This window comes from Felis catus, chromosome B4, assembly GCF_018350175.1.
Source record: "Felis catus isolate Fca126 chromosome B4, F.catus_Fca126_mat1.0, whole genome shotgun sequence".
NCBI lineage: Eukaryota > Metazoa > Chordata > Mammalia > Carnivora > Felidae > Felis > Felis catus.
In genome coordinates, this window is record NC_058374.1 from 21,324,664 (window position 1) to 21,336,929 (window position 12,266).

General features: G+C 43.4%; 1 protein-coding gene across 3 annotated transcripts; it reads left to right on the top strand.

The window, feature by feature from the left end:
- The first annotated feature begins 7,564 nt into the window (after positions 1 to 7,564).
- LOC111561444 (translation initiation factor IF-2-like) lies at positions 7,565 to 10,514 on the top strand. Of its 3 annotated transcripts, XM_045060991.1 has the most exons (3): positions 7,565 to 9,437; positions 9,552 to 9,630; positions 9,782 to 10,514. In XM_045060991.1, exon 1 carries the CDS (start codon positions 8,132 to 8,134, stop codon positions 9,116 to 9,118), a length of 987 nt encoding a protein of 328 aa, XP_044916926.1. In that variant the 5' UTR covers positions 7,565 to 8,131; the 3' UTR covers positions 9,119 to 9,437; positions 9,552 to 9,630; positions 9,782 to 10,514. The 3 variants fall into 3 exon arrangements, with proteins under 3 accessions (XP_044916926.1, XP_044916925.1, XP_023113503.1); XM_045060990.1 differs by having other exon boundaries at positions 9,552 to 10,514; XM_023257735.2 differs by lacking the exon at positions 9,552 to 9,630 and having other exon boundaries at positions 9,711 to 10,514.
- Positions 10,515 to 12,266: the final 1,752 nt, after the last annotated feature.

Genomic DNA, 12,266 nt, shown 5'->3' on the forward strand with positions numbered 1-12,266 from the left:
ACAAGAATGTGTGTTTGGAGTAGGAAAGAGAAGTTAGAAGGATTTATCACATGGAATTTACTCACTTTTGAGAGATGATTTAGATGCAAATTTATTTAAGAAAATGTAATGACAATGTTCTTATGATGAATCTTATGATACTGATATAACATTACATTAAATTTTAGGTTAATGCTGTAATTTACAGTAGGTAAAAAAATTTCCATTGTAGGTGATAGTGCATATTGCCTTTAAGAATATTGTGAAATGAGTATGTATTTCTCTTTTTTGATACCTATCAATTCAGACTTGAACACAAGCAGATAAATACTTAAAAAATTTTTTTTTAATGTTTACTTTTTTAAAAGAAAGAGAGACAGAGAGAGGGCACAGAAGGGGCAGAGAGAGAGGGAGACACAGAATCTGAAGCAGGCTCCAGGCTCTGAGCTGTCAGCACAGATCCCAACGCAGGGCTTGAACTCAAGAACTGTGAGATCATGACCTGAGCCGAAGTCAGATGCTTAACCGACTGAGTCACCCAGGCGCCCCTGCCCCTGCCCCGCCTCCCCGGCAGATAAGTGAGTAGGTGACAGTCATATAGCAAAATAATTCTTTATTTTTCTGCTTTTAAATAGACTTCCCGGGCATTTAACTGGATTATTTTATTAAAGTTTCTCAGAACATGCATGTTTCTTGTCAAGTTCCTTTGTATTCACAACATTGCAGGAAAAAGAAAATAATGTAATCAAAAAGCAAGCAACAAGTTCAGAAGTTAACCAATGCTATTTTGCTTATATGTAAGGAAATTCTAAAACTATCTGTCTAAACTTTGTGGTCATGATTGTACTTAAAACCTAGGTGAAAATCCTATCGTGCAACGGACGCTTTGCTTGGCGATTTCCACAACTCCTAGCTTGTTACCTGAACTGGCAAAGGCCAGGTACATAAACAGAGACATAAATTAACAGGATTCTGAGACAAACGGTGACGTGGAGTAGGGAGCTAGTCTTGCAGGAAGGGCAGACGAGTTCCACATGATGGATGTGATTTCTTTCCCTGTTTATCACCTCGAATCCTTATGAACCTGATGGCTCCGGAGCTAGCTGGGCTCAGGATAACCTCCCCTGGCCTGTCCCCAGCCCCCTTCCCATCCATGTAGATTGTGCTTCCTCTAAAAGTTCAGGCCATTTCTTTCCCTGATCCAAGCCTTCTAAGGCTTGTTTCCCCTGCAGTCATTTCTTATCTCATGCCCATCCAAGCTCTGCTGTCAGCTTCTTTAAGGTCACTGGGAAAAAAAAAAAAAAATTACTAATTCCAATAACCCATTTCTGGCTTCCCACGGCCTTAGTGTAAACTGGGGAGAATTTTTCTTGAGCTCACCAAGTTGTGAGGGTCAAATGAGCTCCTGTGGATGAAAGGGCTTTTCTACACGGTTACATTGGCCACGGAGCTTGGGCTCCAGCTCCAACTGCCGGGTTCAAATACCATTTTCTAGCTACGAGAACTTTAGCAAGCTACTTAACTTTCCTGCACTCCAGTTTCTTAATGTGAAAACTGGACATCATAAAAGTACCTAAATCCTGGGGTTGTTCGGTGATGGTTACAGGAGACAACTCCTGCATATTACAAGGTCAGAACATGCTTGGAACGGTCCCGGTTTTAAGCCCCAGTAAAGTGTTAGCACAAATGCAGGCATCAGCTAATTCCACACAGCTTCGTCTCTCTCCAGCCCTGGGCCTTCGGGACCTGTCCTCATTTAGGCACTGCGGAAAGCCAGGCTATGTCCCTTGGGCATGGTCCGAGACAGCTAAGGATGGGGCAGGACGTAAGAATCCTGAGCACACGTGTAACTGGCAGGCACTTTTAACTTTCGCCCCTTTCTTAAGTCCTGTTCACTCGCCTTGGCTTCTCCTCTGATGACGTTATTTTGAATGATTTGTTTATCTTGCTATTTCAGTTGCTGCCTATTTCTCCTTAAAGCCACAAAGATAAACTCTTCCTACTCTAGAAAATGGGGACAGTAAAAGTATCTATCAGAGGAGACAGGGATGCTTTTGAAAAAGAAACTGGAGCAAAAAGCATTTGTAATCCAACTATCATCACATGAAATGACGTGGAAACAAACAAAACATACAAACAACAAAAACCTGGCTTTCTGAAAATGGGATGATTCTTCCAAATAACCTTTCTTCCTCAAAGTGGTTCCATCTGAATCTGTAATACATAGCACATAACTCATAATACAATGATGCTACTGTCGCCTAAAGTGTTGGGATTTTCTTCTTTGAAAAGGCTTTTAAGGACCTTTGTGCAAATACTAACTCTGCTGCTTTATGATATTTATGACAAATACCTTTCTACTTCTCAACTTATTATTTAGTACTTTTATCATTTTTGACATATAGACGTTCTCAATGCTTAAGCAAATGTATCTATGTGATATCTTCATTGTTTTGTGGTTAGCTTTTTCCATCAAAAAAAAAATCACTTAAATATCCACTTAGATTTTTAGTTCATTTACAGCTTCATTTCACATTTGTCTCTTTAATCCATCTAGGATGTATTTGTTTAGTAGGAAGTGACCATCTAATCGATATTTTTTTTTTCTCCCAAGGAATAGATACATTTATCTAGAAGCATAATAGATTTCTCAATATACTCAAATATTTTTGTTTTTGTGTTTTTTTCTCTTTTTTGGTATAGATCCCTTCTAGTTCTTGTCAATACTATTTATATGTAAATGGGGTCTTTAAAAAAATGTACATATATCCCAACAGGTTATTGCTGGATCACTGGAAAAGTTACTGATTTGTAACTTTTAAAAGTTATTGATTTGTAACTTTTAAAAGTTATTTAAAAAAAATTTTTTAATGCTTATTTTTTGAGAGAGAGAGACAGCGTGAGTGGGGGAGGAGCAGAGAGAGAGGGAGACATAGAACCCGAAGCAGGCTCCAGGCTCTGAGCTGTCAGCACAGCGCCTGACACAGGGCTTGAACCCACGAACCCCAAGATCATGACCTGAGCCAAAGTCTGATGCTTAACTGACTGAGCCCCCCCGAGCGCTCTGGTAATAGTTATTTTTAATAAGAACTTTTCAATCAAGTCTCTTGAGTTTTCTAGGCAAAAGTATCATCTGCAAATAAAAGTAAATTTTCTTCTGCTTTTCAATATTTTACCTATTATTTCTGTCTCATGTCTTATTATAGAACTATTTTAGCATAATTTTAAAGAACAGTATTAATAGCAGGCATCTTCATACCTCTTGTCATATCATTAAGTACTGAAAATTTAAAAGACACATAAAAGTAGACTGAATACTAAAATGAACTCTCATGTGCCCATTACCTAGCTTCAACAATTATCAACATTTTTGCATACACTTTTAGTGCAATTATAAATTAATCTAGCCTTTCTGGATGCTAATTTGGAGATATCTATCCAAAAATGGGTCCAGCAATTCCACTGCTAAGCATTAATCCTATATCACCAATGGACACAGATTTTTTTTTTAACGTTTATTTATTTTTGAGAGACAGAGACAGAGAGAGAGAGAGAAAGAGAGAGAGAGAGAGAGAGACAGAGCGCGTGTTGGGGAAGAGGCAGAGAGAGGGAGACACAGAATCCAAAGCAGGCTCCAGGCTCTGAGCTGCCAGCACAGAAACCAACGTGGGGCTCGACCTCACAAGCGGCGAGATCATGACCTGAGCCCAAGTCGGACGCTTAACCGAATGAGCCACCCAGGCACCCCGGGTATAGATATTTAAGAACGCTCACTGTAATTGTATATAATTGTGAAAAACTAGAAAGTAGACAAAATGTTCCCCAATAGGCGAATGAAAAATTATGGCATATTCACATAATAACGCCCAGCTTTATGAAAAATTTTGGTAGACCTATATGCTGATGTGGAAAAATATCCAAGGTACTTTATACAATGAAAATAGCAAGTGCAGAACAATATGTAGAGTATGATTCTGGTTTTTTTTCCAAAGGGGATGGTCAGATACTTTTATGTGCCAGGAAACTTTCTGGAAGGATATGTAAGAAACTGTTAATAGAGGTCACCTCGGGGAGGGAGAATGAAGAGTGGGCATGGGAGGTTGAGGAGTTAACACTACATTTTCCCCTCTTTCTTACAATTTGGATGTCTTACCATTAGCTTTATTATTTTTATAAAACCTTATTAAAGGATATGATGTTGGCTATCGATTTAGTATTTACTAAGACGTTTTTAAAAATTTTGTTGTTGTTTTAATCAGAAGTGTTAAGACTTTTATCATCTATTAAGATAGGATGTTTTTCATCTGTGACCTAAATGTATGACGTTATTTCTATTATTTTCCTATTATTAAAATTCCTCGCATTTCTAGAATAAAAGCTACCTGATCATGTTAAAAATGAACTTCATTGAATTTATTTAACTTTCTTTTTTTTTCCTAAGATTTTATTTTTTTTAAGTAATCTCTACACCCAACCTGGGGCTTGAGCTCACAAGCCTGAGATCAAGAGTTGCACGCTCTACCAACTGAACCAGCCAGGTAGGTGCCCCTAATTTGCTCATATATTCAAGGAGAATTTGGTATTGAATTTCATATGAGTTTGTATTTTTTGAGTGTTTTTGTAATATTTGATAGGCTTTACAATAATTATATTTGCTTCATAAAATGGGTTAAATTTTTACATCTTTATGCATTTACAAAGTCCTTCGAAATTTGCAATGATTTGCCTACAGGGCTGAGCCTTTTTTGATTTCTTCTCCAATTCTGATCTACTTATTTTCTTCTATTTCTTGATTCAGTTTGGGTGATTTATGTTTTTCCAGAAAAAAATGTATTAGCTCATAGCTAACTATACATAGTATTCTCATATAATTAAAAAAAACAAAACCAAAAATTTTTCCATAGCTATTATATCTTTCTCTTCTTAAAAATTTGTATCTCCTCTTTCTTAAATAGATTTGCCAGATATTTCTCTTTCTTCCTATTTTTTTCCTAAGAAATTACTTTTAGAATTGATTCCATAATTGTTTTTTGTTGTTTTCTAATTCACTGATTTCTCCTTCAATCCTTCCTTAATTCTCCTTTTCTCAAAGTTTAATTTTTTATAAGTATTACTAAGTTCACTTAGTTCTATTCGTTCTTGTTGGATTTCCCCCTGCTAAACAGCGTTCCTAAGGTTGGTATAGTTTCAAAGGACTTTTGGGTATTTCTAAAAATTAAATCCACTCTTAGAGGAGGAAGTTTTTCTATCACTGATGTGATGATGGCATTTAAAAAAATGTGACTCCGTCCCTTGTGGCAAATTTCTAAAGAATTTTTTAAATGTTTGACTAATGGAAATACAATTGCAGCAAGCTTGTGGCCCATTCTGAAGGGGCCAACACCTCTTTGTACATCTAAAACCGGTACATTTGCCTTTGCTAGAACATTATCTACCCTCATAAATTTGAAAAGAACCAAGTGACAGGATTTAAAGAGTAGCTCTCACCATTTGCTTAATGGGATGTCCTCTCACACTGCAAGCTGTAACCAAAGGTATTTTTAAATGATTTTTCGTTTGGTGAAAATGTGTTCAAACGCCTTCCGCGTCAGCCTGGTTTCTTACTTGCTTGTAATTGAAGTTAGTGTCAAATAAAACTGCAGATTTTTCAAATGCAAAGGTTAAAAAGTGTTCACGTGAAAGGGTGACAAAGTGTTCTCTGCAAAAACCAATTCACTATCATGATGTAGATGAAGGCAGAACATTTTTTTAAAACAACTTTTAACACTCTGATAGGCCAGATTATAAGCAGTAAAAAGAAGTAATAAAAAATAATGTGCCTAGAGAAACGTAGATTTGCAGGTGTGACCTTTGCCAGCATAGGTAGCAGATCATCAGATCCACGTGTTTGTAGATTATGTAACAGTATTTAAATGGCCAGGAAAGGAAGAATTTTGTGGTCAAGAAGGTAGAAATGTCCTTTTTAAAGTTGCATTTTTTTTTTAAACATTTTTTATTTATTTTTGGGACAGAGAGAGGCAGAGCATGAACGGGGGAGGGGCAGAGAGAGAGGGAGACACAGAGTCGGAAACAGGCTCCAGGCTCCGAGCCATCAGCCCAGAGCCTGACGCGGGGCTCGAACTCACGGACCGCGAGATCGTGACCTGGCTGAAGTCGGACGCTTAACCGACTGCGCCACCCAGGCGCCCCAGAAATGTCCTTTTTAAAGGATGAACCTGGCCAGTCCCATCTCAAATAACTGTTGACCAAGTTACAGATGGTTGGCAAGGCAGGTCGGAGGAAAACAGAAAAGGTCTGACAGAGTTGCAATAAACAGGCCAAAAGCAAGTGGCTGTTATCATTAAAAATGCGAACTTATTGAAGTCTTCAATACTTAAAATAATGCAAAGAAAATCCGTTTTGAAAGCATTCCTGAAAAAATTGCTTTAAAGGCTTTTACCTAAAATTTTAGGAAAGACAGAGAACATGGCTTTACGAATAAACTAAAAACATATAACTAGACACACCCCCAGTGAACAATTTTATGATCATGATGGAAAACATGTTTATACATATGTATACATACACATACACATACATGTATGTATATATACATGTATACATACGTGTATACATATATACATATACATACATGTATGTATATATATATATATATATATATATATATATATATTTCTTTTGCACCTACTTGCATTTTAAGTTTTTTAAGCTTCCAAATGTTTAAAACATATAAGTGACTGTACTCTAGGAATTTGCTCTTGAGACATTAAGGAACCACTAAATGAAAAAGCAAACTTTTATCTCTGTGGACTGCAAACAGAGGCGTGTATATATAAATTTATGTATTCAGCATTGGTCTTAACTGGTTGCCTTTTAAAGCAATTTAGGGTTAACAGGACAGTAAGCCAGAGCCAAAAATAACCTCAATTTTGTTTGTTACTGTGGCTGTGAAATTTTCAGTAAAGCACAGACCTAAAGCCTAAATGCTGCTGAAGGATTACCTAGAAAGCAGAGCCTGAGGCCAGGTTTAAGTGCTAAGATTTTATTAGGAGGTACAATCCCAGGGCAGCAAGGGCTGGGGGAAATGCAAAGAAAGCAAATACAAGGCAGCACATCACTGGGCTGACAACAACTTCACAAGAAAGTACAGCTGACTGCTCAGTCCCAAAGGAGGGCTTCCAGACAAACCATACAAAGCCATCCCATCTTGAGATCTTCTATGGAAAAATAGTTTACATGCTGCCTATTTCTTGCTTTCTGTCCTTTTTGGTGCAAGTTTGCCTCATGGAGCTCTAATGCCCCCACTCTCCTGGGTATGCCACATGACCTCTGCAGGCTATTGCCTGGGAAGCAAGAGCATGCTGAACCTCAAGGTTTTTCACCGGAATCTAGGACTGATGGGAGGAGCCAGAGCTTCCTAACCATCAAACCCGGGTATGAGAGAGGCAGTGCTGAAGCCTGACTCTCAACTAGAGGGCTGCTGTCCCAAGAAGCCACAGAAGCAGAGGCCAGGCCTCTGCATTTGAGCAAGAGGCTAAGGGGCTGGGGGGGGGGGGGGGGGTGGGGATACTGAGCAAATCTGGGGAGTTGCAGAAACTGGGTCTGGTATCCTGTTCCTAGTGGTGGTGTTCACTGATTCTTAGGGGAGGAGGAGTCCCTCAATTCAGAGAGAGCACACATTTTAGGTCTCAGATTTTGTAAGCCAACGTGTCCCTTATTCCTCCACTCTCCCTAGACACTACTTTAACTCTTTTCTCCCCCTTTCTTGAGGTGTAATTTGAATATACTACAATTCACCCATTTGGAGGCTACGGCGCGATAAACGCCAACTACATGTCTTACACCCACCATTCATTCCTATGAAGATGTGGGATTGTTCCATCACCCCCAAAAGTTCCCATCCGCTCCTTTGTTCCATCCCAGGCAACTGCTTTCCGTCACCACAGTTTTGCCTCTTCTAGAATGTCACATACAGAATTATACAGACTGAGGCCATTCGTGTTTACCTTTTCCCCCCCCCAACTGCACAAGGTTTTTCAGCTCCATCCATGTTGCTGCATGTATTAACGGTACGTCCCTCTTGCCTCTGTTTTGGAGAACTTCCCATGTGTGCCAAGGGTCGGGTACGTTTACCTGCAGTATCTCACCTGGAATGCTCACAACCATCCTGCTTCACCGTGGAGGGGCCCAAGGCTCAGGGAGCCCAGCCGTGGAGTCTGGGGAGGGGCCCCAGGCCGACTCCCGCCAGGCGATCAGCCCGGCGGCTCCGCACACCACGCTCCGGAGCCCGACCTGCGGCACCTGCCGTCCAGCTCCAGGGGGCGGATGGGGCCTGGCCTCGCACAGGCTGGGGCCGGACAGCTCGGGACTGAGGCCGCGCGGAGGCTCCCCGAGGTCGGAGCCCCCGGCCCAGCCGCCGGCCTCGGGGGAGCAGCCGGCCGCCGCTGAGCGGCCCGCCGCGGCCACTTCCACGAGCGGAGGCGGGACCGCCGCGGAGTTCCGGGGGCGCGGAGGGGCGGCCGCAGCTACCGCCACGACCGCGTCTCCGCGCGGGCCGCCGATCGGGCCGCGTGCCTGGGCGCTTCACCCCGCGCCGCCCCGGCGTTTCCCTCCGCGCGCGGACGGCGCTACTTCCCGCCTCGGCCACCGGGCGCGGGAGCCGGGTCGTCGGCGTGGGCGCGGCGCCAAGCGACGCCGCCGCGCTGCCCCCTCCGCCCGAGGGGCGACGGCGAAGCGCGCGGGCCTCCGCTTCCAGAGGTGGCCGCCGCGGCCCAGCCCCCAGAAGGGAACGGATGAGGTCGGCGGGCCGCGGTCGTTTCCCCCTCCGCGGCCGCGTCGCTACGATGCTATCTGGAGACTTCATCTTAGGGACGCAGTGGAAACAAAGATGATGGTGTTTTGCCCTGTGGCGTGGAGCGGCCCGCCCGCCGCTATTGTCTGGCTGCCTGACGGGCGCAGCAGCTCTATTTTTCTTACTCCGAACGTGGTTATTCGGGGGCAGCAGAGGGACTTACAAGGAGGCTTTGTCTGCAGTAAAAGAGCTGTTGCGAAACGGCCTCTCCTGAATGGCCGCCCGGCCGCCCTCAGCGGGGACCGCGCAGGGGACCGCTGGCGATTTTTTTCCCCCCATATCAATTAAAGAAAGGAAAAAAAAATCTGCATTTTCCTCCCCACCTTTTTCATTCGAATTGGAGCCTGAGTGTCGGCCGCAGGAAAGAGCTGCCAGCCGCCTTAACTTCCTTGATCTCCTTTAATATTTTATTTTTTAGCTATTCTAATTGTTTTGGTTTTTTTTTTTTTTTAATGTAATCGAGTGCTTTTTGAATCCCTAAACGGCCTCTGCTGTCTCAGAAATAATTGAATTGGAAAGCTGTGGAGGTGGGCGATGCTCACACGGACGGACGGATGGTTTGTTTTGTTGAACCCACCGTGGTGCCTCCGACCAGAAACAGACCCGGGTGAGGGTGTGGAGGGAGGCGGGGGGGGGGGGGGCAGGGCTGTGGGAGGTTAAAGTTTTGGGGGGGGGATCCCATAATCGTGTGATTTTTATGAACATCCACTGCAAATGCCAGGTGGGAGAAGGCGAGAGGCGACTAGACCCAAGAAAGGGGCTTCCGGTCCGCCACCTGCAAGGACAAAAGAGGGAAGGAAGTAAGAGTATTTTTTGATAGCACCAGAAATTTACAACTTCTGCTTATCGCCCATACCCCTCCTTTTCTTTCTCTTCACAGCATTTATAACCACCTGATAATGTGTATTTCACATATTTCTTGGGTTCTCTCCCCACCTGATACAAACCTAGGAGAGCTGGGGGTTGCTGTGTCCTGTTCTTCCCTGGAGCCTAGTACGGTACCTGGCAAGGTACTGGAGGCTTTGTAAACATTTACTGACGTCGGTGATTAAGAAGCAGACGTGACACATTTTTTTTTAAAGACACCGGGAAGAGGAACACGAAACCAAAAGCCGCCCGACACGCAAGGAGCATCCGTGTCTTCAAACCCGCTCTTTCCGTTGTGGAAGGGACAATTGGTAAGGACAGCCCAGAGAGAGTCGTACCGCCGTTCCATTTTCCAAAGAAGAACAAGACAATAAATGAGCTCGCGCTTCCCGGGCGCTCTCCCTCCATTCTGGGGATTGGTTGCGCGAGTGAGGGGAGCCTCCCGAAAATCTGTGGGGAACATGGAAGTCCTTTTCTTTCCCTGTGTGACCCTCGGCACATGCTCACCTGTCTGCTGAGCACGACACGGGGCTTTGGGACATTCAGAACACGAGATGCGTGCCAACGCCCCGTAAATATTTTTCTGTTCCGGAGTGTCTAGGTCATGTACAGTACACATGTGGGGAATGTGTTTCACATGAAAATTAAATCCCTTTTTTTGTACCTGAACATCCTTTCAAAAAGTGCCCCCCCCCAGGCTGTTGATTCATAACTGATGGATTCTTTTTTTTTTTTTTTCAAAAAAATTTTTTTTCTTCAACGTTTTATTTATTTTTGGGACAGAGAGAGACAGAGCATGAACGGGGGAGGGGCAGAGAGAGAGGGAGACACAGAATCGGAAACAGGCTCCAGGCTCTGAGCCATCAGCCCAGAGCCCGACACGGGGCTCGAACTCACGGACCGCGAGATCGTGACCTGGCTGAAGTCGGACGCTTAACCGACTGCGCCACCCAGGCGCCCCTGATGGATTCTTTTTGAAGGAAATGAAAATGGCGTGCTTGAGAGTGAAGAGAAGCAGAATAGCCAGTTCCTTTAAGGAAATAGACCGTCTCAACCTCCTTTCTTTGGAGCTTTGATTAGGAAAGGACCACACCTTGGCTAGGAAAGTTTATAATACCTGTCAGAGTATAGCGGACGGGTTGGAAAGTTCTTGATAAAGAGTAAGTTTAGGATCTTCTAGTTTCGGTGCCTCAGGCATCAACTCATCGTGGCATCCTGGTGAGCAAGACTGGAAGCATCCTGGGAGATCATTCATGCATTCGTTCAACAAGTATACTACATTTTTTTTTTAATTTTTTTTTCCAACGTTTATTTATTTTTGGGACAGAGAGAGACAGAGCATGAACGGGGGAGGGGCAGAGAGAGAGGGAGACACAGAATCGGAAACAGGCTCCAGGCTCTGAGCCATCAGCCCAGAGCCCGACGCGGGGCTCGAACTCACGGACCGCGAGATCGTGACCTGGCTGAAGTCGGACGCTTAACCGACTGCGCCACCCAGGTGCCCCTATACTACATTTTTTTGAATGTTATGTATCAGGCATTGTTCCAGATGCTGCAGATATAGCAGTGGGGGAAAAAACAGACCAGATTCTCTCCCCTGTTATATGTTGTTCCACTTCCAAGCCCCTTCCATCCTTTCACTACATCTTTTAAAAATCAAGTCCTTTTAAAAACCTAACTTTTTGGCCAAAGGAAAAAAAAAATCCGTCTCTCAAATTTTCCTTTCATGGCTATCGTTTTTAATAGTTTAAAAATGACTTTCCTGGATTCGTTCAATCGGCTATTATACAAGTGAAGATAATTACTATCCAATCAGCTTTCACCCTTCTATGAGAATGTTTCCTTCACCTGGCCTGCCTGCACCTGACCAGACCAGTCTTAGGGTAGCATATAATAAAACATGATATGGAGAATAGCAATATTAAAAATTTAAGAACACAGGCGTTCCTTTCCCAAATTGCGTTTTTTGAGGAGTAAACTGAATGTTAATATAGAGACTCAGAACATGAACGTGTAACAAGGTTCTAAGTGCGTAACCGAGTACCAGAAGGAATTTCAAGCCTATATTATACGTGTACTAGCTCGGCTTTTTTGCAGCAATCTTCTCTAAATGTTCTTCCTTTCATTCAGACTAAAATGCTTACGGGCCCAAAGGTTCCCTGAAGACTATGCCTTAACTACTAACTATGGCCTTCCCTACTTCACGCTTAAATGTGTTGTAGTTCAAACACGCTTAAACATTCTTCTGCGGGGCGCCTGGGTGGCGCAGTCGGTTAAGCGTCCGACTTCAGCCAGGTCACGATCTCGCGGTCCGTGAGCTCGAGCCCCGCGTCGGGCTCTGGGCTGATGGCTCAGAGCCTGGAGCCTGTTTCCGATTCTGTGTCTCCCTCTCTCTCTGCCCCTCCCCCGTTCATGCTCTGTCTCTCTCTGTCCCAAAAAAAATAAACGTTGAAAAAAAAAATTAAAAAACAAACAAACAAAAAAAAACATTCTTCTGAGCTATCCTATATTCCTGTTCATTCTCTTCAGCCTAAACAGAGGAAGCAGACCTCTCCGTCCTCCCCATCTT

Excerpts from the sequence above, each read along its gene's own strand:
- LOC111561444 (XM_045060990.1), top strand. The coding sequence starts at position 8,132 with ATGCTCACAACCATCCTGCTTCACCGTGGAGGGGCCCAAGGCTCAGGG.